The sequence below is a fragment of the Macrobrachium rosenbergii genome, chromosome 56 (assembly GCF_040412425.1).
Source record: "Macrobrachium rosenbergii isolate ZJJX-2024 chromosome 56, ASM4041242v1, whole genome shotgun sequence".
Taxonomy (NCBI): Eukaryota; Metazoa; Arthropoda; class Malacostraca; order Decapoda; family Palaemonidae; genus Macrobrachium; species Macrobrachium rosenbergii.
In genome coordinates this window covers 20370635-20398452 of record NC_089796.1, presented here as the reverse complement: position 1 = coordinate 20398452, position 27818 = coordinate 20370635, and the positions used below count along the sequence as shown (strand labels likewise).

Genomic DNA, 27818 nt, shown 5'->3' with positions numbered 1-27818 from the left:
ATCAGTCAACGTGTTAAACGTATTACTTGTATGCAACTCAACATTGTTAGTTTTACCCTTAGAGACCATTAGGTTGTCACGGTTTTCTCCTTGACACTGGGAGAAACATAGCTTACATTAAAACCTAAAATGGTGCATAAAAAAACATTGAAAACGGAAAAATGCATAATGGAGAACAGAAGGGTTTCACTGCAACGTGAAATGGGTATTCCACATAATGTGTGAAAAAGATACAAGTGTTAATGAGTTATCTTACTCGCACTCTATGGCCATTGGGAAGCTGTGCCTCAAAGTGGCTGCCTTATTCACAAACATAGCTCAAAAGAGTGATCACACCAGCCACAAATCAAAGTGAATACCCATTCTATGGTTCCTCTATAATATACACATTAGAGAACACACATATGCACACATCCACCTGATAACCCTTCCCTTGAAGCATGACGTCACCGTCAGTTTCAATGCTAGAAGGACCCCGCCTTCTGCACCCACAGATATCACAAGGCTTCCATCCATCTGCCACGTTTTCCCCATGCATCTTGGTCATGACGAGAAGCCATGAATGAGCGCGTTGGATACCCGCGGTCTCTAACCGCAGAAAATACCAACGTCAACATAGGAGCCACTTGCACAGGAAACATTTCACAGGCCAGCAATTAGTCAACTTGATCATTAATATATATATATATATATATATATATATATATATATATATATATATATATATATATATATATATATATATATAGATGTTATAATATATAAAACCATTCTACAAATATCATACATGTATCTCTGTGAAATTTTGATGTTTTGCTTGCCATTTGTTGTGATGATATGATTTTAAAATGTCTTTTTCTTACAGATAAATTGTGTATCATGTAATCTTAAAATGTCTTGATATGTTTTTTCCATTTGTTTAATATATGGTGCAGTATATTAAAATTGTATACTGGGCGTAATGAACTCAAATTCTTAACGAGCTGTGGAGAGTGAGGGAGAGATATAATTTGGAACCATCATTGCTTGCTTACCCGCTTCCTGTATTCATACAGTTGTTTGGGGTGAAGGGAGTCATGTTTGGAGAAAGGCAGGGGCCTCTTGTCTTATCTCTGACATGAGTTGACAGCTATCAGCAAATTGCCTATTACACATTTGTTCTGTGTGCCTGTTCTGAAATCATTGTCTTTCCCTATGCTTATTATGTTTCCATAATCTTGAGTAGAAAGACTGAGGAACAGAGAGAGAGAGTGAAGTTGACATGCATAATGGAGAACAGAGAGGTTTCACTGCAATGTAAAATGGGTATTCCACATAATGTCTGAAAAAGATACAAGTGTTAATGAGTTATCTTACTCACATTCTATGGCCATTGGGAAGCCGTGCCTCAAAGTGGCTGTCTTATTCACAAACACAGCTCAAAAGAACGATCACACCAGCCACAAATCAAAGTGAATACCCATTCTATGGTTCCTCTATAATATACACATTAGAGAGCACAAGTATGCTCACATCCACTTGATAACCCCTCTCTTGAAGCTTGACGTCACCGTCAGGTTCAGTGTTTGAAGGGACTCTGCCTTCTAAACCCATAGATATCACAAAGCTTCCATCCATCTGTCACGCTTTCCCCATGCATCTTGGTCACAACCGGAAGCCATGAATGAGCAAGCTGGATACCCACTGTCTCTAACCATGGAAAATACCATCAACATAGAAGCCACTTGCACAAGAAACTACGTTTTCACAGGCCAGCAATTAGTTAGCTTGATCAGTAATATATACAGTATATATATATATATATATATATATATATATATATATATATATATATATATATATATATATATAAATATACATATACATATATATTGTTGTAATTTTAAAGCTGGGGTCTTGCTAGATAAATGGGGTATACTAGGATGATAGGCATTTTGGAGCCTCGATGGCACAGTCGGTTACAGCAGCAGCTTCGGACTTCGTAGAGGTCTGTGGCGCGGGTTCAAATCAAGAGCGATTGATCAGAGAGGCAGACACTTTGCTATCCATGTAGACACCCAGGGATTGTTATGTAATCAACGGATAGGTTTGCTTAAAAAGCAAATGGGGTTACAGACTAAATACACACACAAAAACAAGCCACTACAACATCTAAAACATAACAAACATCTCACACCTCTCGAACTCTCGACCTACCCACGCAACAACTTCTCGCTGCTGGGAAGAAAGGGCGTTGGGTCTGGTATGATACATGTAACATACGCCACGGAGTCTAAAGCGATGTCAGGCAGGGCAGCCGATTGAGACTACGGTCTACTAAAAAGCTAAATCAGAAGTCCTTCAAAGAAGGCATCGTGCTTTACCCCCATACAAAAATGGGAAAAAAGCACTTTAAAAGAAGAAGATTAGGATGATAGGCATTTTACCTTAATTACCATAAGAATCTGGAGGACAGCTAAAATTACAGACAACAAAAGCCTACTTCAAAAGGGGAGTGATTAAATAAACTCTGGTTTTCAACTTAATTCATTATATTTACAAAAGAAAACACACCAGAAGAATGGTAGCGTCATTCTGGGGTAACGAGGTGAGAGCAAATGATGGCGAATATCCTGGAAGGAATACAAATGGGTCGCCCACTCCAAAAGGCATTGACAACAAAACAGTGACCGCTACGCACACAAGATGATATGCAGATCCACAGCTGAATACTCTTAATCTGCAATCGAAACACTTACGGTTACTCAACCGAAACTAGCACTGTAATGAAAGGATCGAGGAATTGCACAAAAGATGCCTAGGCTAAACTCAATTCCAGTGACTCGAACATCGTGCGATTATGTTACACTTCTCATAAATGCTTTGCAAATTAAACAGCTGATGAAAAACCTTAAATCCTGGTACTTTACCTTTCTTTAGGAGCTGAAGTTCTCTTCTTATGAGGGGCCAGGAGAGGGAGGGCAAATGAATTAATTAACAACAAAAGTTACTTTTGGATACTGCCAGCCACGTGTCGAAAATAGGCTGTTTAATGGAGCAAGGGATGGAGCCCTGCTTTCCATGGCCGCTGCCGTACAATTCTGAGGGCAAGCTTCTCAATCCAAGACCCTTTATAGCCTCGGAAGTTCCATCTTTCTCCTCCTAGATGGCATGATCACACTGGCCACATGGAAATGCAGGCAGCATGGCTCCGATTTCAAGACGGTGGAACGCACGTGTTCAGCCCACCAGCTGACCTGCCTCAGGCAACGATTAGCTCTGGTCGAGTCCACACGTGGAATTAAGGGATTTCCGACAGCACTTTGGACAAGAAAGGGATTAAAGGCAGTGGTGAGAGAGGTTTTAGAGGCGAATTTGCCTACAGTGAATCATACCAAATTGAATTTATTGAATTACTTAGTCCTTTTTATTTTGAATTATTTCATGAAAGATGGCGTAGGAGGGAAAACTCTTTATACCTCCCTAACTTTGATGACATTTACACCCTTAGTTGAGTTGAAATGGCTAAAGTTACGTTTTCGCAACAGGCAATAATTTCGCTCTTCACAACCTTTGGGGTACATTAGTCTAAAATATAATATTTCTGCTAAATATCAGAGTCAGTTATAAACAAAAGAAATCATTTATGACTTTTACTCTACTTTGGAGAATTAATTTACGCTGCTGTCAACAGTAATAATTTTACCTTCTAAGAAATGATAAGTAGCATTTAATGAGTATAAAATAGCCAGATTATTACTTAATTGGTAATAAGATTGAACCTGACATCGTGAGGTTAATATTGTTATACTCAGAATACTCCATGCACTTATTAGTAAAACTTTTAGTCACAAGTTCATGCGGTTAATATACCTTGAGGAGGCAATACAATGAAAGTATTTGTGTTTTTTTTTTAGGTGTTGCCACAATATTTGAGAGCAACGGCTCAGTGCCATTTGGGGCACTATAAACACTTATGTCAGAGGCCCATATTATAAGTACATGCGATGTATTATGGAAGCCAGAGGTTATAAGTTCAAGCTTTCTGGAGTGTCTGTTGCAATCATGCATCTTCCCCGCTGTCGGACTTTAGCTGTCCCCTTCCTCTCTCCAGCTTTTGGGAATGGTCGAATATTCTCAGGAGAAAACTGCTGTTGTGTTGATGGTTTAGGGCATTGGTCTTCAAACTTTTGAAGACCATGGCCCATTTTAGGCATTTCCAAATATTCATGGCCTACTGCCCTTCAGATTTAGCATGTAAATTATGTTCATACTAAAACATACAATACCCGGTACTTAAGGAACTTTATTACATTTTCTTAACATGTTCAAACAGAATTTTCATAAATGCATTACATGGTAAATGTATCTAAGAAATTTTCCTGAAAGTTAAATTTAATAATCCAGAAATCAGTGACTGAACTTTGATTATTGTAAATAAAATTCATGTACTGAACCTTACGGCTTGAAACATGGCCAAAAGATAAACATAAAACGCAACTTCCCTGCTGTTCATAGTAACCGCTAACTCAGGTAAGGCAGCTAATGAGATATATGTACTTGTTTCATATCTACAAGCTTATCAAATCGGGGGAGAATTGTGGACAAGGCACATCGTGATAAATCCTCCACCTCTAAGAGGTTTCTTGCTTTTTGTTTTGATTTGAAGTAAGGCAGAAAAGCCTGATTCACATAAGTAAGTGGAGGAGAAAGGTAGAAGTGTTTTTAGTGCACGCTTACCAATTCTAGGGTATGATGCACTTACTTGAGTCCAGATTTCCTGTACAGAGAGTTCTTTTTGCAAACACTTTACACCAGAATCAAACTCCATTTCCAAGTATTCATCTTGGTCAGGGTCTGGCACAGAATCTGACTCAATATTAAATGGATCTGCTATGACAGATCTATGGATTCAAGATCAGGGCAGTATCTGGAAAATTCTTGACCCAGATTTTGAAGGTGGTTAATTATTTCATTTTGGAGACAAGGATCTAGTTCTTTTTCACCTTCAACAACTTCACAAAAATTCTCAAACATTGCAAAATTACCGGGGCCATTGATTTTCCTAACCCAGTTCTGGATCTTAGCAATGAAAGCACACAATGAGTCAACAAAATGAATTACAGTTTTGTCTTTACCCTGAAGTTTCAGATTTTTATTTCTTTTGTTTTAATTTTATGCCCTTATTTTTTTATATAGTTAATTTATTTTTTATTATAATCTAGTTAAATGACCGTGACCCACCTGAAAACCAGGCCATGGCCCACAGTTTGCAGATCACTGGTGTAGGATGTGGCTGTAAAATCTCTTCTAGTTTAGTCTGGAAAACAGCAAGGTTTGTTTTATTACAACTTGTCATCCGAGCTAGGCTTGTTGCCTCTGGACTGCTTAAAGAGAGATCCTTCTGCCTTTCCAGGAAACCAGTTAGCCAGTCTTTTCCAGCAGATATTTCCCTATCCCATGATTCTGGCACTGGTGTTTTGTTTGCAATTGCATACTCATGTGCCAGCTTCCTTGTTATTTTAGTTGATAGTCCGTGAAAAATAGCAGAGCACTGTTTCAGATAAGTGCCATGTGAGCCTTATGACTTGCTTAACTGAGTAAGAAGGTAACTGAAAACCCTCCTGGTCAACCCTGTCTCTATCTCTCTTCACATAATCATGAAAATGTGCTCCGAGAGATTCCAAACTTTAGAGCAATTGTTCTAACTGAACCACCCTTTTCTCTAAACTCTCGAAGTGCATTTTCTATAGCAGTAGCACCCCTTTCCCTATACTTTCGTCCCATTGATAGGCCTAAGGAACTATAATCAGTCTGGAACAAAAGATATGCTATTTTTCTTTGTAAGGAGGGGTTCTATGATGAATTTATTAAGCGCTTTATAAGGTAATGAGGGGCCAATGAATGCATATGCACAAAATATAACTTAAATATTGTTAGTGAAAATCTTTTGTTTCTTGGTTGGAATTCACATTTAGTAAAGGTTTGTTAGAAGGGATGATTCGGACACGTCCGAAATCATCCCCCACATATAACTATTTGATGACACCCTCAGCTCCAAGTCCGAGATTACAGGCGGGTAATAGTTACAACATCTTCGTCATACAGTACAAATTCACACCCAAAACTGATAATCAACTCCCTTATCGTATTCACTACACCACAGCTTATGATTCAAACGCAAAAAATTACATAGAAAATTAAAAAACCACAAAAATTAACCTCTATACTAAAGCAAGCGTCTTCTCTCAACCAAAGTCCTGTGTCAGTGGTAAACAAACTCGCGATTTCATGTGATTTCTCGGAGCTGAGGGCCCCTTTTTTAAGGTCTGTCCACACTAGGAAACATTGTTTGGAAACAGAGTTTGCAAACTGTCTGCAAACAGTTTGGAAACAGTTTGGAAATCGTTTGGAAACAAAAGTTTGCAAACAGTTTGGAAACTGTTTGGAAACAGTTTAGAAACACTTTTTACCGTATATTTGTTTCCCATCCAGAATGGAAAACATTTAGTGTTTCTGTATGTATATGTATATATACACATGTATAATGTACGTATATATGTATATGTGTGTGTGTGTATACGTGTGTATGTGTGTATATATAATTACATATATACACTTAAACATTCATACTTATACATATGTATTTGTACGTATACATACACGCCAGAAGCAAGTCAGCATGACACGCTCCTTTTCCTAAAAACTTCCCCACCCATCTCTTTTTCTTTCTCTTTCTCTTATCCCTCCTTGTGTGCATTAAAACTGCCACGTAAAATACAGAGGCTACTGCACCAACAGGCATCCTGACGAAAACTGAGGTCTGGACAGGAAACATTGTTTGCAAACAGTTTCCAAGCTGTTTGGAAACGGTTTCCAAACTGTTTAAAAACAGTTTCCAAGAAAATGTTTTCAAACAGCTTGCAAACTTTGTTTCCAAACAATGTTTCCTAGTGTGGACAGGTCTTAACGTTTTCCAGAAAATGTACTGTCCGGACCATCCCATTGTCCGAATCATTACCGCTCTCCCCTATTCAGATGTGGATTCCTGTTTTAATTACCCTGCTAATAAATTTGTTTTCGTTAGATAAGGTGCTGAGAGCCAGGCTGTTATCTTTCGTACTGCTGTCAGTTCGTCATACGTTCGTCTTCTCAGGAGTTGGCGTCTTTCTGACGGCCTCGGCCTTGGATGTAGATCGCGAATGTTCGTTCCTGTCAGAACCCAGTTTTTTGCCTCGTCAGTTTTTTTTTTAATAGTTTCCGTGAGATCTACTTCTGTACTTTTTTTGGTTTTAGTTGTAATTTTTTTTTCTACGGTTGACTGTAGCCGGTTGCAGCGTTGTATCTCTATCTTGAAGGATTTCAGTATAGAGTAAATAACTTTATCCCCGCTTTGACCCATTAATGCCCAAATTTTTTTTCTTGAAATTTTCACCAAAAAATACTTCTTTATACATCCGTATTTCATAATAAATATGTAAAAAAAAAAATTAAGAAAAAATCAAATTAAATTGTGGTCTTTTTTTTAGTACCATGGGATCTTGGGGTATACTGGTGTTCAGGAAAGGTATTCAAAATAGAGTAATTGGTAATAAGAAGATTTTAAAACCTAGAATTAGTAACGAAAGGTGTTTTTTTCCCGTATAATAATCCAAATGAGCCACAGATTACTCTGAATTTCATTCGTTAAAACGTTCACCAGTGTGAAGACCAACATTACATTTTAAGCATTGCTGTCAAACTTTTTTTTCTTGCAATAAAAGCACTTCCGTTCTTTCTCTGTTCGATCAAGAGTGTGTCCTGCTGTAGAAAATCTAATTTCTGGGTTGACTTTTAAAGATGATACTTTTGGCCATCATGAATTTTTATGATCCGAGCACGAAGAGAGCTGCAAAAGAGCTCTTGTAACTGATCTACTAAAATCTAGGAATGTCTTGGGATCCTGATTTCCATTTGCAAAACTGTTTACAGTCTAGGAATTAACCGTCACAGTATCAATGAAAAGTGTGAATAAACTAAAATACCACTGCTTATAAATAACAGGAATGCGATAGTTCTGAATAAGCCAATCTAAATGATCCAGTCCAGTCCTCCCATTATATATTTATTATATTGGGGGAGGAGAAATAGTTGAGGAACGAGTATTTCTTTTCTACGGCTAGTTGATCATCTGTTTGCATTTCCGATAGGGCTGGCAGATTGATGGTTGCTAGCAATTGTAAATATGCTCTTGTCATGTCATTTCACAAAGAACAGTTTTTTTCTTCAAATCTGTAGTCAGAATCCACAATCTTATTTTTTTTTCTTTATCTTCCTTTAGTGGACATTTGGATGTTCTGTTTGGACATATTGCTCCATGTAATTCTGATTCGGAATTGTTTTATTTCTACAAGCAGGTTATAACTTGAAAAAATTATCAACATAAATTTTATGGTCATATGGGTTGTCAAGGCGACTAATCATAGGCTAGACATAACCACTTTTGAACCTACTAAGGGATTCAGAAAAAGTTAAGTATACCTTAGTTTAACCAGACCACTGAGCTGATTAACAGCTCTCCTAGGGCTGGCCCGAAGGATTAGATTTATTTTATGTGGGCTAAGAACCAATTGGTTACCTAGCACCGGGACCTACAACTTATTGTGGAATCCGAACCACATTATAGCGAGAAATGAATTTCTACCACCAGGAATAAGTTCCTCTAATTCTTCATTGGCCGGTCGAAGAATTGAACGCGGGGCCAGCAGAGTGCTAGCTGAGAACAGTACCCACCCGTCCAATGAGGAACCTAAGGAACTGATGAAACACGGTTTTTCAGCAACACCTTTTTATCAAAGCATCGGATAAAGGTGAATGTTGGCAAGTATATATTTTACAACCCTACCCAATTTTTGCAAGTATTATTTAGTACCTAAGTTCAATATTTTTTATATTTATAGAGTAAAATGAAGTCGCCGATGCCGGAACCGAGAAAATCACAGACAAGGATCCTAAAACAATTCGTGACATAAACATATGACGTCATGAGGCTCCGCCCATCCACCAGGTAGGCAGTAAGTCGCTAATAGGTGAATGGATATGCTTACACAGTCTAGGCTTCAACAAATTCGATAATGGCCAGCAGGATATGGAATTGTCCCCGTGGTTGCAAGACTGCATTTATGCTATGGATTGCCACTTTGTATACAAGCGAGAAAACCCGTGGCAAGAAATTTTACTGTAGCGTGTATACAAGCAAGAAGACCTGTGACAAGATTCACTATAGCGTGAATAGGTAATTATTTCTATAGTGGGTAACAGTTACTTGGCCACCCAAAGTTCTTCTTTGGAGAGGTGGTAGAGCTTTCGACTGGCACGCTGTTGGTCCAGCGTTCGACTCTCCGAGCCGCCAATGAAGAATTAGAGGAATTTATTTCTGGTGATAGAAATTCATTTCTCGTCATAATGTGGTTCGGATTCCACAATAAGCTGTAGGTCCCGTTGCTAGGTAACCACTTGGTTCCTAGCCACGTAAAAATAAGTCTAATCCTTCGGGCCAGCCCTAGGAGAGCTTTTAACCAGCTCAGTGGTCTGGTTAAACTAAGATATACTTAACTTAACCCCAGAAGTGTGGGCAGGAGCTGTTAGACAATTGCAGTGGAAAGGATGGGATCACACGATTGGTATTAACACGCAAAGTTGGGTCCTGGAATTGTTAGGCATAGAGCCTATTGGTCAGTTTAGATTAATCTGGCCTTCTGCCAGCGTGGCAAGTGTTGCAGACCTCAGGATTCTGCCTGTCCAAGAGAAACTATGGAATAATGAAGAATGACAGTGGGAGACATGATAGGAGGATTGAGATCAAGACCTTGACTGAGATAGCACCAAACCGTGTCGTGGTTTTCTTTTAACGCTTTTGCCGTTTAGACTTTAAATTTCAGCACCTCTTTGCAACAAAACTTTATACTCAAGGAAAATATGCAAATTCTATTGTTATAAAAATAATAATGATAAGCAGAGGATGGTTGTTTGTTTTACAAAATTTTGTTGCAAAGAGGTGCTGAAATGTAAACATTTACATATATATATATATATATATATATATATATATATATATATATATATATATATACTGCTGCTCATGTGTGTGTGTGTATTTGTTTGTCCACTATAGAAATCCAGACTCATAACAGACCAGACAAAATTTTGGACACCGCCTGTATGTCACCCCAGAAAGGTTTTGCTCAAAATAAACCTACCCCGTGACAGACATACAAACAAACAAAACAAATTAAATTTTCGTTTTTAGAAGTCACCTTTTCCTTCAGTTTTCTGAGTTTATTCTCATTTTCACTGACATCACCTTTTTCTGATGCTGCCGGAAGGCGTATGATTAACCTTTACAGTAAATCCCAATCCCCTATAACATCAATTTTTGACCAGAATTTATGTGAAATTTGATCGTAATTTATGAGAATTATTAATGTAATTGTTTATTACCTCAATAAAATCAACACTGAAAACCTAAGTAGGTTTAAATGTGGTTTACAATCCTTGCAACAGAAAAAAGTAACGTGACAAAATTACCACATTTTTTTCAGTGTTCATTTTAAGCCAAACGTATCTTAATCATACCTTGCCAATACGAAGTCTTAAGTACCCTGTGGTATTACCATCATCATATCTAACTACTACTACCAAATACAACTTCGTAGTTATGGGCACTTTAGAATCGAAATAATTCTCGACAGAGAAACAAATCCATCATCACATGCACTTTAGCACTAAGTGCTACTGTGATAAAACTGCCCCCTCATTAAAAAATTATTTGTGATGAAAATACCACATTTTTTCAGTGTTCATCATAAACCAAATGTATTTTAATTATACCTTCCCAATAAATTACAAATTCTTAAGTACCTTGAGGTATTACTATCATCATATCTAAGCACTTCATCCACTACAAAATCACCATTTATCGACAACTTCTATATTAGACCATTCGGACTTCGGCCTACACTTTTCCTCAGAACATCAAAGGAAACTGAAACGCGTTTGTTAACAAGTAGAAAAGACCGAAAATAGTTGCAGCTCTTTTTACAGTGTCAAAAATTGCAATTTTGATAATAATTTAATATTTATATAGCCAACGGACGCTGTATCTTAAGCAGCTGCTGGCTAAGACGGACATCAACATGTACAATATTTCCTTTTTTTTTATTCGTTCAAATGCGAATCTCCTCATTAATTTGTTCGTTTCTTCTTCGTTTTTACCTTCGGTATTCACTATAGCGACTGCTTCGTGACGTTACGGTGACGTATTCGTTTTAAAGTTGGTTTAAATGAGGTTTGAAATTAATTATTAATGTGGACAGAGTAGTGCCACCACCACGCACACAACTTCACCACTTGCTACCCCTCTACAAATGTTCTCTCTCTCTCTCTCTCTCTCTCTCCTCTCTCTCTCTCTCTCTCTCTCTCTCTCTCTCTCTCTCTCTCAAGGCACCATCAAACAATCAGCAGGAATTTATCTGAGGTTTTAACTATTGGAGTAAATTCATGCTCTCTCTCTACTCTCTCTCTTTCTCTCTCTCTCTCTCTCTCTCTCTCTCTCTCTCTCTCTCTCTCTCTCTCTCATCATGTAATCAGATAAGTGCCAGGATATAAGTATACATGTATATATCATGTTTATTTAAAGTAATGAATTCAAGACAGAATTATTAAATCAAAGAGGAAAAAATTTTCGATGATAGTACACATACTTTATGACAAGACAATTCCAAGGGACAGGACAGTTTTCTAGGTTTTCAAAGTTCTTCCATGCGGCACCGGGTTGGTCAGCTTTAGAATATATAGACACAGTATACTATATATATATATATATATATATATATATATATATATATATATATATATATATATACATACATACATACATATATATAGTTAATACTGGTAATCTTCATGGACACGAGGAAATATCTTCAGTTGTGTTCCACACAAGAAAATGAAAAATGTAAATGACTGAAAAATGCCCAACAGTTTCGTCCGCCAATGGTCTTCTTGGAGTGTTTATTAAGGAAACGGTCCAGAAGGAAATTTTTACTGGCCGACGAAACTGTTGAGCATATAACAACCATTACATTTTCATTACTCACGTGGAATAATTGTAAATCTTTGCGATGCGTCGTGTATGCGCGCGACTATTTTTGTCAATGAGTTATTTAGCTTGGAAAGTATCTTGTATGAGTAAATACTTTGTTCGGTGACATGTGTTCCAAGTTTTCTAATATAACGATCAGCGATTGATACGAAAAATTATTACAAGCAATCAGTAAGCAAAGTTTATTTTTTGTATTTTTTATCAATGATTATCTTTACTTTTGTCCCAAGAGAGCAAGGGTGTCTCGCCATTACCTGTTGCGCTAATATTAAAGGTATTTCTTGAGTAGTGAGTGGAATTATTATTATTATTATTATTATTATTATTATTATTATTATTAAGTTGTTGATTTAATATTTTATGATCGATATCACTTTGATAGTAAAAAGTTATAATTATTGAATAATTTCAGTTACGAGGCTCTTCTATCCATTGTGAGGGAGGGCGTAAATAATAGGTAGGTTACTAGCTCTAAAGTATTTCTGTTGTAAATGCCTTCACTTTTATTAAGTTTTATTTTTTGTCATACAGATGTTAGATTGCGGGAATGTTGCATTCATCAACTGGTCAGTTTCTCTTCCTCAGTTGTGTGGAGCTATAAAGTTAATGCAGGAACAAATTCCCTATGATTTGGTCACCAAGTTGTGCAAAATTCTTTTTCTTTAAATTGAATTTTTATGCAGCCCAGTTTTTTAATCTCTATGCCTATGAGTGGATATTGGTCTAGGTCTTCAAATTACCCAAAATGTAGCCTACTTTGCTGGGCTGAGCAACTGGGTTGTTGAAGCTTTAGGCTTTTGGAATTTTGGTTAATTTTTTTGGTTCAGGCCAGGCAGTTGTGGATGGTTCAGGCCAAGCAGTTGTGGGTTCAGGCCAAGCAGTTGTGGAAGGTTCAGGCCAAGCAGTTGTGGATGGTTCAGGCCAAGCAGTTGTGGGTTCAGGCCAAGCAGTTGTGGATGGTTCAGGCCAAGCAGTTGTGGATGGTTCAGGCCAGGAAGTTGTGGATGGTTCAGGCCAAGCAGTTGTGGATGGTTCAGGCCAGGAAGTTGTAGATGGTTCAGGCCAAGCAGTTGTGGATGGTTCAGGCCTCCAAGAACTTGTCTCTGTAGGAGTAGGTGCAGTCGTAGGCTGTACATCAACACTGCAGCAGTACATAATAATGTCACTTACTCCTACTGTATCTTGAATGAGGAAAGGCTGTTCATATCGAATCTGTTGGGAAGGTACAGAGCAAAGCTTCATCAGCACAGATAGTATCTTTCAGGGATTGTGTCTTCACAGTTAAAATTGACTGTAACTGTGAAGTAATCATGAGTTTTACACAGAATGTAGTAGGCAAATGTAATAAGAGCTTCAAGTTGTGAATCGAGCAGATGTTTTAAATCTTAACAGTACCAATCACATAGCAAAGGATATTAAATCAAGGAATATCTTCCTTCACTTACCTTTATTCCACAAATTGCAGAACCTGCATCACATTGAGCCCATTCGCTCCATTGGCCTTGTTTGATCTGGAAAACCAGAATTTGTTTCCGTTATACGATTATTGCAGTAGTTCAGCTGAGTAACGCTTTTAGACTAAGAGGGATGGCTCAAAGGATGTGCTTTTAACTGAAGGTCAGAAGTAGGAATGAGGCAAAGTGTTTGGATTGCTGAAGTAAGTAAAAACTCAAAATAAATGGATGAAAATTAAACATTGGGGAGTGGTTCGGCATAGAGACGCTGTACAGAATTTCTAAAGGCAAGCTACCTTTAGTTACCAACTAGGGAAGGAAACGCTAGGGATATATATGATATGGTGAGTTGACTCGGTAATCGGCGTTTTTCAAGTATGCTTGCTTGTATTTACAAGTACATGGTTCTGAGTCCCCTGTACATAAAATATATCACCACATACAATTTTGTATACTTGTGAACCAGGTTTTATGCAATATAGATTTATGCTGTGTGAAGTAAGTAGTAAAAGAAGATAGAAAAAAGAATTGGAATAAACAGAATTTAAACAAACACAGATTCACGTTGAAAAATGACTCATGAACTTATCATACTCATTTACAAATACACTTAAACACTTTACATTTGAGTCCTCATCAACAGCCAGAACGCTTGACTCATTGTAGTTGTAGTTGCACTCCATCTCCACATTCTGCACAGCTACGTCATCACCGAGGGTGCCTTGGTAGTCCAGAACTCGCGCTCTCATCCCTGTCATGAGACCCTCCTGGCAGGATCGTAGCCCTGTGGTGACCATAGTGTGGTGATATTTGGGGTTTTATTGAGAGTAACTTAATGTTAAATAATAATAATAATAATAATAATCCAAGGCTTGTCAGTAACAATGAGTTTGTATCAGGCATTTACACATTTAGAGAGTCTTCTGTTCTTCTTAACTATACAGGCTATCATAAATTCTATACGTTCTTGTAATGGACCTAGCTCATTCTTGTCACCAGCCTGGGCATTCCTTAAAAAATGTATTTAACAATATTAGGAAATATAGCAGTTAAGAGAGAAGAGTGGAACTTTATCTCATTCCTGACAGTGTTTCTTACCCATCCAGTCTCCTCTTTCCCCGACGGTCGAAGTGATCTCACCCGTGTGGTGTCCCCCAGGAACCATACAGGACAACTTGATGGCGTTTATAGCTGTCTCGTCCGTGTGAAGGATGCTGTAGTCCTGGAACTGCGAGACGGAAAGAAAACGAGTTTGGGAAAGAAAACGAGGTGGAGAAAGAAAACGAGGTGGGGAAAGAAAATGGGAGTCGGGAGCCATGAAGCATTTTCGCTGCACGGTAACTTTGGTTGAGGTTTTCGGGTGAACTTTCAGTTTTGTGTTTTTTTATTTATTTATTCATTGAGTTACTTAGTTATTCAGTGCTTTGCCAGTCTTTCAGAATGGATGCCTTATTTTCTCTGGTTTAATTTTCAAATGTTTTTAATTGTACCCTTTTTTTAATGTTTTCTTACCCAAATTTTATATTTATTCATTATAGTTTGTAACATTTCATTTTCAATTTATTTTATTTATTTATCTATCTATCTATCTATCTATATATCTATTTATCTATCTATCTATCTATCTATCTATCTATTTATATATATATATATATATATATATATATATATATATATATATATATATGTATGTGTGTGTGTGTGTGTGTGTGTGTGTGTGTGTTATATTATATATTTGTTTATAATTTTATTATTTCTCATTTATTATTAATGCTTCGAAGACTGGCAACATTCCTCACCAAAGCTTCGACGTCCTTTTGCAAGCTGCCCTTTCTTGCAGAGAGCATCTTTCACACAGGGCCGTAATCCCAGTCTTTGTCTAACGTGAGATTACCCGTCACTTGAACGTCAAGAAGTGGGCTATTATGCTCTGAAACGAATAGGAGACAATTCATCCTTTTTTACACCAACATGGAATGCTTATGAGCAGTGTCAAACCCACCTATATACGCTGCACCTCTCACCTCCTATCTTCTGTCTGTAGTACATATCTTCTGTCTTACATATTTTCTATCTTGCAAGCACTCTACTGCTTTGTAAATGGTGAAGAGCTTCTTTGTTCTTTCCTCTTGTGTGCCATCTATTCAGAACTTCTTTTGTCCTCCTCTATTCCTTCCTCCTAACATTTCACCAACCTGTCATTCTTCATTATTTTCACATATCCAGACCATCTCAAAACACTGAACCAGCCTTCCAGCTACGCTAACACTTTTACCCGTTCTCCATATCTCCACATTTCTCACTCTCAGCTCTTCTTATCTCACCTAAGCAAACAGTTATTTTCTACAGCATCCAGTTTTTTATTTCATTCATATTTAGTGTTTCCACTTTTCACTTTCATAAACTAGAGCCTACTGAACAGTAGAGGGTTAGTGCCATCAGTTACACCTGCTGAGGTGCACTGTGAGTCTTCCTTTGCAGTTCTTCAAGAAACTCTAGCTGGCCCCCTAGCTGCAGCCCCTTTCATTCCTTTCACTGTACCTCCATTCATATTATTTTTCTTCCAGCTTACTGTCCACCCTCTCATAACAATTGTTTCATAGTGCTAGCGTGAGGTTTTCCTCCTGTTACACCTTTAAAACTTTTTTACTCTCAATTTCCGCTTCAGCGCTGAATGACCTCATAGGTCCCAGCGCTCGGACTTAGGCCTAAATTTTATATTCCTTCCATTCAACAGTTAATTCATACCTACTGACGTTTGCTTTTATAGAGACTCCAAGATTCTTTCAGTTTTTGCACACATCCTGCTGTTTTGTTGGTATCGCCGTTTCTGTGTCTTACCTCTTTCTTCTTTCTTCCCATCATCATTCATTGCATTTGCTCCCAGATGCCTATACAGACCAGCTGCTTCCGTTCTCCCTTCTTCATTGCTCCATATTCATGTTGCCATTTACCCTCATAACCTTACTCTTGGTCACATTTACTGAATATTTTATCCTTTTATCACCTTAAAATTCTTTGACTAGTTTCTTTTGACTCTTCTCATTTGCAGACACCATTCTTTCCACACTATTCACAACTCCTGCAACTTTGCTGCACTACATCAGCTGTCCTTTCTCGGACTTCTTTTATCACTTCATCCATGAAGATATAACACAACCATGACACAACCCCTTTTTACACTATGCATCACTCTCCCGCCTACAAATTCTAACATATGTCACTCTATCATGAAAACATTTTCTCGCTCTCGTTAACTTTTTTTTTCATTAACACTCGTCATCAACACTCCCACATTGCTTCGATCGTTTCTATCTTAAAGTTTTTCTTGGTCCATATATATATGCCTCATGCAACTTGTTCTTTTTACTTTGAGACTTCTTGCAAAGATATTTTATGATAAACACTTAATCCTCATACCGTCTTACTTGTCTAAACCCTTACTGTTCTTTTCCTGTTAGTCTTTTTGTCATGTGTCCTATTTTCTTAGTCAACTCATGCCATACACCTTCCTTGGGGCACTGACTAACTGCCTGCCATTGTAATTCTTATTATTTGTATCACCTTTACTCTTATACAAAGGAACAAGCTTTCTCACCCATTCCTTTGGAACATTTCCCGCATCCAGACTTACTTTAAATCTCTGGTCAACCACACAGTCACGCTTTCCCCACAATACTGGTGTGTTTTTATTCTTCAGCTTTTAATTGGTTATCCTACATCCTAAAAAGTCACTTTCACGAGCATTCTCAAACTTTCCCCAACTTCTTCCATTCTTGATCACGCTTTTCTGCAACTCTTGTGTCTTTCACAAAAAACAAATCTTCAAAATACTCATTCCACTGCGGGACTGCATTCTCTTGAGGCAACTTCTTATGACACCTTAATCTGACATCCGTTTGTTCATTAACCCTTTTCTCTGCATTTTCTTTCTTTTAGAACAAGGTATCCTTGAAATCGTTTAACTTCTTCCCCTTTTTTGATTTCATGGTCTCTTTTTCCACTCTCATCTCCTTTAATTAACCACCCAATCTATTCTATGTATTGTTATACATAATCACTCATGTATCTTGCAATTGCTCATCAAATCAAATAATTTTAGGGTTTTTTCTCTTAATTTCTCATTTCCTTATCCAGGCACTCTTTATTAGTAGAACTGATGTGAAGATGAAATATGGGGTGGGATTTGAAGATGTAGGTGCAGAAGATATGCTGAGAATTAATGTTTTTTGTGTTGTGAAAATAAAGCTTTTCTTAGAATGTGTGGACGAGATTGTTAACGGTGATGGTGGAAAACAAGAAGAGATTGATTTACATAGGTATTTGAGAGTACGTGTGACAGGCGAAGGCAGGATGAGAGAAAGGATGAGTCACAAAATAAGTGATGTAAGAAAGCTTGCAGGGTGTGCGTGAAGGACTGGGAAGAGAATCGTGTGTCTTTGGAAGCCCAAGTAGGAATGCATGAAGGGCATTGTTGACCCTGCTCTCTTTGATGGGAATGAAGTGTGGATGGGAATGAAGTGTGAAAAAATACAGAAAAAAATAAAAAGCTTGAGGCTTTTGAAATTAACTGCTTGTTGATTGTAAGTGAAGAGACTGAGTGGAGTGTTTTGAGATGGTCTGGTCCTGTGGAAAGAACGGTTGGTGAAAATTAAGGGTAATTTGTAAGTGTTGGAAGGTAGGAAGAGAGAAGGATCTAGAAAGCGCTGGATAGATAGAGTGAATGATTACTGGAACGGAAGGGCCTTAATATTCAGAAAATGAAAGTGCCTGCAACATATAGGTGAATGGTACAGTGTCTGTGTATAAGATCAACCTCGCTTCAGCAGTTTAAGTGAACATATGGCAATTGCTATTATCATGTTTTGTCAACCACTCCTGTTAGGAGAACGGCTTAATTCGAAAAAGTATATGTATATACAGTATATGTATATGTATATATATATATATATATATATATATATGTATATATATATATATATATATATATATATATATATATATATATATATATATATGTATATATATATATTTATATATATATATATATATATATATATATATATATATATATATGTTATTAAATATATATATTAAACTCTAAAACCACCTACCTTCTACTGATGTCCAGAAATGAAAAAGGCAGAAAGCTCAAAATAAGAACTGCTGCTTTCGTCATGGCGTCTGGCTTCTTAATGAGAACTGCAATTGACTGCACACCTGCTCGGAGAAGTGAGGGAACTCATCTATCTTATCTTAGTTATTGCGAAATACTTTTTAGGTTCATTTTCTATAGCTTGCAATTAAGTATGCGATTCGTTTTTGAAATACCACATTTGGGGTCTTGCTGTTGGGTTATCTGAAGGTGAATTTCTAAATACGTATTGCGGTTGTTATAATGTTAAGTTCGATGTTTACGTAGAACACAAACATATATTATTATAATCGGTCTAGTTACCGTGTTGAAATTCCTTTGTGATAAGTCACGGTCAAATTGAAGTTGCACCACAGTACAGAATGACAAAAAATATGATTCAGAAGCTCGGAAATTCAACCACCTGTTGTTTTTCCCAAATATTGATAGCTATTTTTGATGATAGTCAAATCGTTCGTTTACTCTGTATAACTTACGGCAATCTCGTATGTTGCATTAATGGTATTTTTAAAAAAAATTAATATTACATGTAGTATTATGGCGGAAAACTGTGTGACCTTAATGAATGCGTTAAGATTCTTTCATGAAGGGTCTCCGTAGGGTGCTGGTGGCATGTAGTATTTTTTGTGCGGCGTACTGTAGACGGTAGTGTTGGTTCTTTGGACTGATGTTTTCCTTCTTTTTCACCTTCCTTCGTTCCATTTTATTGTTCGTTTTAATATCCACCGTTCACTTAAGAAAAAAAAATAGTTTGAGGCAGGCCCGAGAATATTATATAATTGTAACTCAGTTGCCTGGTTAAACCACCTCAAGAATATAAGCTCTGTAATTGAGCATTTTTGTTGAAATCGTTCGTTGACCTGTAGTATGTAAAGAAAAGGAAAGGTGATAATAGCAGTTTAGAGATTTCGAGATTAATCCTATGAACAGGAAAGGACTAGGAACGTAGAAATACTAGGAGGGAGAAAGACGATCTCAGGTTAGTAGGTGGATCAGTGCGTTCCAAGATTCGATGGTCACGCGGAGAGAACTGAGAACGAGGATGGTATACAAAAGGGATTTCATATTAAATACGTAGTTAAACAAGCAGACCAGATACAGATAGTAATATCTGTTAACAATATCTACCTGCTTGCTAGGATTCTAAAGGCATTCTCCACTGTACGTCTTGCCCTGCTTAGTCGATAATTGTAGATGCGTTCAGGTATTGTCAGACTTTGTGCAGGGTATGGTTTCGTCATATACTTCTTAAGAGCGAAGGGGTCATCTCTGACGAAGAAATAGTCGGCTGGGGCTTTATCTTCAGTTTCGTTTGGCAATCTTTCAGGGGGCAGGCAGGTTGGCTTCATGTCGATCAAGCATTTTGCAAAACTGTGCCTTGGCAAAGATACCGCCGTCAGACTCTGACCCTATGGCACCTACATCCATGTACAGGGACTTGTACTTGGCATCAACAATTCCTAGTAGAATTATAAGAACTTCTTATAATTAAAATGAGTTCCTCCAAAAGATGGGTTCTGGATGCGGATGTGTTTCCCGTCTATTGCTCCAGGGGTGTGTGGGAAATCCCATTGTTGCTCAAACCCATGGGCTGCCTCCTTCCATTGCTCTGGGGTGCTGGATACTTGCATGGCCTCATCTCCGTAGGCAGCCACAATGGCCCGACAAGTCTCGGGCACAATACCGCTGATCGTGTTGGGCGCTACTCGGAATTGGTAGCACAGGCTCTTGTAGGATTCTCCAGTTGCAAGGAAACGTAAGGTAACTGCAAAACGCAGGCCTGGCTCAATGGGTCTTCTCCAGAATGTGAGGGCTTCTTTATGTAGGGCGTGATCTGTTCCACATACCTCATTGAAAAGCTCCTCTGTAATCCTGGTAAAATTCCGGGTACAATTCTGGAGTTTCAGCTGCCCCTTCTCATCAAGTTCTCATAATAACCTTTCTTCTCTTCTTTGTAAGGCCAGACTCCAGCACCTTCTTGGTTTTCTTTTCTTCTTGCGTTTTCGTTCCTGCAGGCACTTAACAACTCCTAACTGCAACAAGGCATCGTGGCAATCCAAAATACATTCTACTAATTCCGGATCATGTAGGTTCTCGGGTATGAGGCTCAACAAATCCGTGTCGTCCATCTTCTTGCTCTGTCTGCAGCTGCAACAAGAATGGCGAGTGCCGAGTTCACAGGCACTTAAGTATGGTGGCATCCATGTGCATGACACATGGCGCTGCCATTGCGTCTGTCAGCATGGGACGTAACTAAGTCGGGCAAAAATCATCATGCCTTCACGAACGTCGCCGACCTGTCAAAACCGTTTAATGTGAGCGTGGCCTGAATCATCAGCGACTGTCGCGTACGACTACGCGCATTCATAATCTCATCTCACCGCGTGCACTGCTGTCATAAATGTTCATTATGTATGATGTCGTGGTGTCGTAATCAGCTGAATTTTTTTTTTTTTTTTTTTTTGAGGTCCGAGGCCTGCGACAGATGCTGATTGGTCGCCAAACACGTCGTATTGAGCAAATTACGACGAGTCTTGAACCGCCAATGTGCAACGTGGGCATTATTGTCAGCGGTCTGGCGGTTATGTTGAAACCATTTGTGTCAGGTGTCGGAATCATTTTTGTTCATAATTTCTGTCTACATATTTATGCTTCTACAATTTTTGTAAGATGTTTTACGAAGTTTGATCTTTAAAATTGTTTCATTTCTACAGCCCCTAAAATTAAGATTAACCACCTTTATTTTTCCGTGGCATGTCTCTCTCTCTCTCTCTCTTTCTTTGTTGTAACCTTGTATGTCTGCTGGAACTGTGTGCCTGAATGCCCTCGTGGTGCTGACAAACTGTCTGCTGTATTATTCTTACTTGTACAATAAAGATGCATCTTCCCCCAACAAGCATTTATATCACACCTCATCTAAGTAAATGTGGCAAACAAAGCCCCATCATGGTGTCAGCATCGAATTCATTCATTGGGAACGAAACAGGAGAGGCTGTGATGCCGCCGGGAGCACTTAAGCAGAATTTTTAGGAAGAAAACAGGGTCTCCACAGCAAGCGCAGAACCGGTGGAAAACGTGACAAGGGAACAAAGAAGGCAACCTTGGCCTATGAGTGAGTACCCAGGATTAGACTAGGATGGATCAACAAATTTTGTCAAAAAGAAATTCGTTCCCAGTTTCAAATATAGTTACTTTTCTCCTCTTCGGAGTGGAATTTGGCAATTTAAATTAGTGGACTTTGTCAGTAGGCTAGGCTAGGCCCAGACTTGCAGTGTATGAGTAGCCTACCCACACTTAGCCTATCACGTGGAGAGTAAAAATTTGTAGCTGTAGGCTAATATATACTAGGAATAGGCTACTGTACCAGTGTTACCAGATCTCATTTGCCATTTGATGCTAAACTCTACATGAAATTATGCTAAATCTATCAAAATTATGTTAGTGGCATGACAAAATAGTGCTAATTTTAGCTAACTTTGTAAGAGACCCATCACACCGATGGCGGTCTCTTTCGAGCACACGTGTGCGTGCTTGCGTGCGTCATAGCTTCAGAGGGACCCAGACAAAGAGGGAACAAGAACATCCCATTTTCTCTCAAGGAACGTAACTTCTGCCATACAATATTTCTGTCTGTTTCTCCCTAACCATTGTTGTCTCGATTTATGTACATTCACCACTACTTGCATTGCCATGCAAGCATTCTAACCATGTACTCATAATGTTCCACCGAATCTTCTGTATCAAACTGTATGTATGTTTCTGTTTGTGAAAACGCCAAACGTCTTGCCATTTCACATATAGTATGCTACTACATTGTATTCATTAATCTGTCTCGAATCTCGTGCAATTGGCCATATGTGGAATTTCCTGGCCTTTCCATTGATATACGTTTTATCACTGTACATTTATTATGTCTCTCACAATCGCCATCTGTTTGTCTGCCGACAAACACAGATGTCCGAATCATTACCTCTGTTTTCCCCTGTCTGTGTGTAGATGCTACTTTGCGGCTCGCACCAGCCAATAACAACTTCGAAGATTCTGTACATTCATTCAGTAAGGAACCACCAATAAACCAGTCAACACCCAGTCAGTATGTCACTCAAACCTGTCCTTACACTGGTGACCCTGGAGTGACATGAAGCCGATGGCAGACGGATGACCCAAGATGACAACCCACACGCCAACAGACCCTTCACCACCTCCCCGCTTTCCGCCGTTCTCGAGCTCTCAGTAGATGTCTGACCCTCCAAAATGACCCACCACACCACCAGAGCCCTGGACACTTCCTCCAGGAAGCCTGAAGCCGCCCCTGAACTCGTACTGGATGGGGCTGACCACGAAGGGACCAGCCAACGTCATCCTTCAGCCCTCGAGCTGGCTACCAAGGATCAGCCACCGTCATCCTTCAGCCCGCCATCCCCCTCCCGAGCTGGCACCGGGCGATCATCCGGCGTCATCCTTCAACCCGCCACCGTCCCTCCGAGTTCCTGCTGGCTGGCACTGCCCTTCAGCCTCCTACCGCCCTAGCCCAAGCCCTTCGAGCCTATTCCAATTGTCAGCAAGACGATTTCGCATCGACGCCTTGCTTGGGGAGTATTGTAAGAGACCCATCACCGATGGCGTCACTTTCGAGCACACGCGATGCGTCATCGTCATATCTTTGGAGGACCTAGACAAAGAGCGAACAAGAACATCCCATTTTCTCTCAAGGAACGCAACTTCTACCATACAATATTTCCGTCTGTTCTCCCTAACCATTGTTGTCTCCGATTTATGTAAATCACCACTACTTGCACATGCAAGCATCTTCTAACCTTTGTACTGCATAATTTCCACCGAATCTTCTGTATCAAACTGTATGTGTGTTTCTGTTTTGTGAAGACGCCAAACATCTCGCCATTTCATATATTGCTGCTGCATTGTATTCATTAATTTGTCTTGAATCTCATGCAATTGGCCATATGTGGAATTTTCCGGCCTTTCATTGATATATGTTTTATCACTGTTCGTTTATTATGTCTCACACATCGCTTATCTGTTTGTTCTTGCGACAAAACACAGATGTCTGAATCATTACCCTTGTTTTCCCTGTTGTGTGTAGATGCTGCTTTGTGGCTCAGACCAGCCAATAACAACTCAAGATTCTGTACATTCATTCAGTAAGGAACCACCAATAAACCAGTCAACACCCAGCCAGTATGTCACTCAAACCCGTCCTTGCAACTTAATATTATTTTATTTTCACAGTAAATACAAATACTGTATATAACATAAAAATACAATTGGCCATTAATAAACATTTGACATTTCTATTAGAGACGTGTCTGCTGGAAGTATTGGATTTGGATATCAAACAAAAAGTTATCTCTTTTACGAAAAATAGGAAATTAAATCAACAGGAAATCACACACACAATAAACAAATAAAAAAACTCACTCTTCTTCTAACCGATGATTTAAAGGGTACAGGTACATAATACCAACTAAAAGTTTTCCTTGTTAAATATGAACTAAATGTATTGAGTTGATAACCCTATGCATTGTAAATATCTTTGTTTACGGACCTCAGCATGTCCTTGGAAGAATTAAATTTGGTGCAATCACCTTCTTTATTGATTCCTTCACTGCACGTTATAGTTCATTTGGTATTGTTAATGAGACATTTGAGTGTTTCGTTTTTCATTTCTTGTCAAGTTTATCATGGAGAAAATACGCTCAAAATCTGCATTTGATATGGGAATGGTGAGCAAGGCTCGAACGAACTTTGAAAGAATAGGATATTTCTTACTTTGATAAACTTGAGCTGAGAAGGACTGTGTTGATATTTTCAGAAAGAAAATTGCCAATATCGCCACATAATTAGTGCACACCATTATTGTTGTTAATACTCCAAGATTATATTTGGAAATTTTGAAGAAATTTTAAAAAATAGATGATATCTCAGTCCCTACCAAATTTGTAGGATCAAGAATGGAACACGCATCCATCAGAATTTGATCATTTAAGGGGTGACGTTTCTTTAATTGGACTGCTAGTTCTACAAAGATATTCAGAAGGCACTCCAACATTTGTGCTGTTTTCTGATCCTCCCTCGCATTAGTAATACCTTCCAACAATTTGGCATATATTTGAGAAGAATGATCAAACCTATGTTCAGGTTTTCTTATGCGACATTAGACTGTGAGAGGTGCGAAATAATGAGCAGGAAGACAAGTACTGCTGATTTATTGATGTTGTTGTTGTTGTTTTAGATTTAGCTGGCCTTGTGCCAGCACGGGCTCTTGCTCCTAGAGCAGCCCGTAACTCTATGTTGATGATGAGTCTGTGAGATGGGTAGGTTAATGAAGACTTTATTATGATACATGAAAGTGATTTTGGTGGATTTATTGATGAAGCGAGCCACTTATAAAGCAGCGTGCGGACGTCTGCATACATCGCAGAGACCGTGGGTACAAAGAGTTACAGGTGACCTGAGGTCAAACTATTTCTATACAAAAACAGGGCAAGTTCATACAGAAAACATAGTGATTAATAATGCTTGACTTGTTACAAAAATACTTCGTTACATGTACATAAGCATGATCATTCGGAAAGACAATAAAATATATAATTTACAAATACGGTGGTCAACACGTGATTCCACCGACCCCAGGTCGATGTGAAGGCACCACAGAAAACGGGATGTTCATTATAGCGAACGCGTTGAGCGGGGACTTTACAATACTCCCCCCTAAGACGGAGGTAATGTCTGATCAAAGCAGGTATCTGTAGGGGCGACGAAGGGGCCTCGCTTCCTGGATGTCAACTGGAGAGGGTGGTCGTCTTCCTCGGCGCCCTCTGGAGTGATTTGTTGGGGTGCCTTTCTGTCTGGTTTCTGGGCTTTTTGGGGACGCCCATGCCTCTTTCCTTCGCATGGAGCTGTCCGCAGGGGTGCCACCCCCTGCAGAGGGCTTTGGGGACCGCCTCCGATGTCCTCCTCCAGGAATGCGGGTTTCAGACGATCTATGGATATCCAGTCTTCCCACCCGTGGACGCCTACTCGGAATGCCTTCTTGTCTCTTTCCAGTACAAGGAAAGGTCCTCTGTAGGGTCTGATTATGGGTGGGCGCACGACGTCATCCCTGATGAAGATGTGGGTGGCGGAGGATAGTTCAGGAGGCATGAAGGGGGACGTCCTGTCAGTGAATGTCCTTTAGCAGGGGGCGAACTTTCCAATCCTTTCACGGAGCCTCTGCGTCCTATGTCATCCTGTCCCTTCAAAGTTCCCTGGGACTACCAGGTCTCCCCCGCAGACTTTTTCCGCGTAGGAGGGGTCGCCTTGGTTCTGGGCGGCTCTTAACCCAAGGAGGACCCAGGGCAGCTGGTATTTCCAATCCTTGAGAGAGCAACGGGCCATGAGGGGATGCCTTTAGAGACCTGTGGAACCTTCCACCATTCCATTAGCTGTGGGGTTGTAGGCGGTGGTGCTGTGGGTGAGTGGTCCCAACAGGTGTGCCAGGGCAGTCCACAGTTCAGACAGGGAAAGGGTCCTCTGTCTGTTATGTGGTCTGGGGGACACCGAACTGGCTGATCCAGCTGGAGAGGAGGCTTTGCGCATGCACTGGAGGTGGCTTCTTCCATGGGCGAGCCAGGGCCACCCAGAGCTGTTGATAACTGTAAGAAGGTATCTGGCTCCTCCTGATGGGGGAAGAGGACCACTACATCGACGTGGATGTGCCCAAAGCATCTCTTTGGCTGGGGAAACTCGCCCACACCGGATTCGGTGTGCCGTCCTACTTTGCTGGCTTGACACTGCATACACTGCCTCACCCAGGCCATCGCATCCTTCCGTATGCCATGCCAGACGAACTTCTCCATCAGCAGTCTGGCTGTTGTCCTTCCGGAGGGATGGGATAGGACGTGGATGACGTCGAAGACCCGCCGACGTCTGGAGTATGGGTACCAGGGGTCAAAGGCCGGTGCTAACGTTGCTCAGAAATGTCGACCCTCCTAAGCCGAAGGGCACGTCTTTCCACCTCAGCAATGTGAAGGCTGTACGGTAGGTGGGGGTCTCAGGATCAGCAGCCTCCTCGTAGTCGACCCTGAGTTGTACTGAGTCGATCTTGATCCTCGAGAGGGCGTCAGCTACTGGGTTCTTCCTGCCGGGGAGGTATTTGATGGTGCAGGCGTCCGTCATCAGCTGGAGGGGAGTGTTGGGGTTCTGGTGGGCCAGAGATGTTGCTTTGGCGAGGGCGTCCTTCGTCAGGAGGAAGGCCTTCTGCTGGTTGGGGCCCCAGACTAATGACTTTGGACTTCCCTTGAGGAATTCTTGCATGGCTCTGATGGAGGTTGGGGTGGGGAACTTCTCGATGGCTTCGGCCTTCGACTACATTGGGCGGACGCCTTCAGGGGATATCTCATGGCCCAGGAATTCCACCTTTTCAACGCCGAAGGTACACTTGTCGAACCTGACGACAAGGCCATTTTCCTGCAGGCGCTGCAGGACCTTCTGGATGTGCTGCAGGTGTTCCTCCCGAGATCTGAAAAAGATTAGATATCGTCGACGTGAGCAGACGCAGAAGTCCAGGTCCCAGGGATGCCGTCCATCAACCTCTGAAGGTCGTGCCTGCATTCTCAGGTCGAAGGTGAGAAGGCAGATGTAGGATCCGAAGGGCAGGACGATGGTGGTTTTGGGATGTCCTCCGCGCCACGGCGTACCTGAAAATATGATTTTAAGAGATCCAATTTTGAGAATATTTTTGCCCCGCGGAAAGAGGCCGTCAGGTGGCAGTCGGTCCGGCGGGTGTCTGGGTCCTCTCCTGAAGGCGGGAACACTGAACGACGGCTCCAGTGTCGACCATCATCCCGCCGGAGAGATGGTGTCGCGACGAGAACCCTACCGTGCAGGCCCTGGGTTTTTCTGCTGCTGTTGCTGCTGCCATGGATGCCTGTGCGGTTGGCCGCCTCCATTTTTTGGAGGAAGAAAAGGCAGGGGCTTCCCATCTCCGGGCAGCTTCCCAAACCTCCGGTAATAGCAGTTCCCGGCCCCTCTGCTGCTGGTGGGACGTCTTTCTACTTGATGACGCGATGGGCCTGGGTGGGTGGGG

At 40.1% G+C, this 27818-nt stretch overlaps 1 protein-coding gene across 1 annotated transcript; it reads right to left on the bottom strand.

The window, feature by feature from the left end:
- Positions 1–12600: 12600 nt before the first annotated feature.
- LOC136836711 (uncharacterized) lies at positions 12601–20891 on the bottom strand. Its single transcript, XM_067101213.1, has 6 exons — positions 18690–20891; positions 15375–15505; positions 14674–14803; positions 14199–14359; positions 13567–13632; positions 12601–13333 (listed from the first exon to the last, which is right to left on the bottom strand). Exons 2-6 carry the CDS (start codon positions 15420–15422, stop codon positions 12911–12913), a joined length of 828 nt encoding a protein of 275 aa, XP_066957314.1. The 5' UTR covers positions 15423–15505; positions 18690–20891; the 3' UTR covers positions 12601–12910.
- Between the last annotated feature and the right edge of the window lie 6927 nt (positions 20892–27818).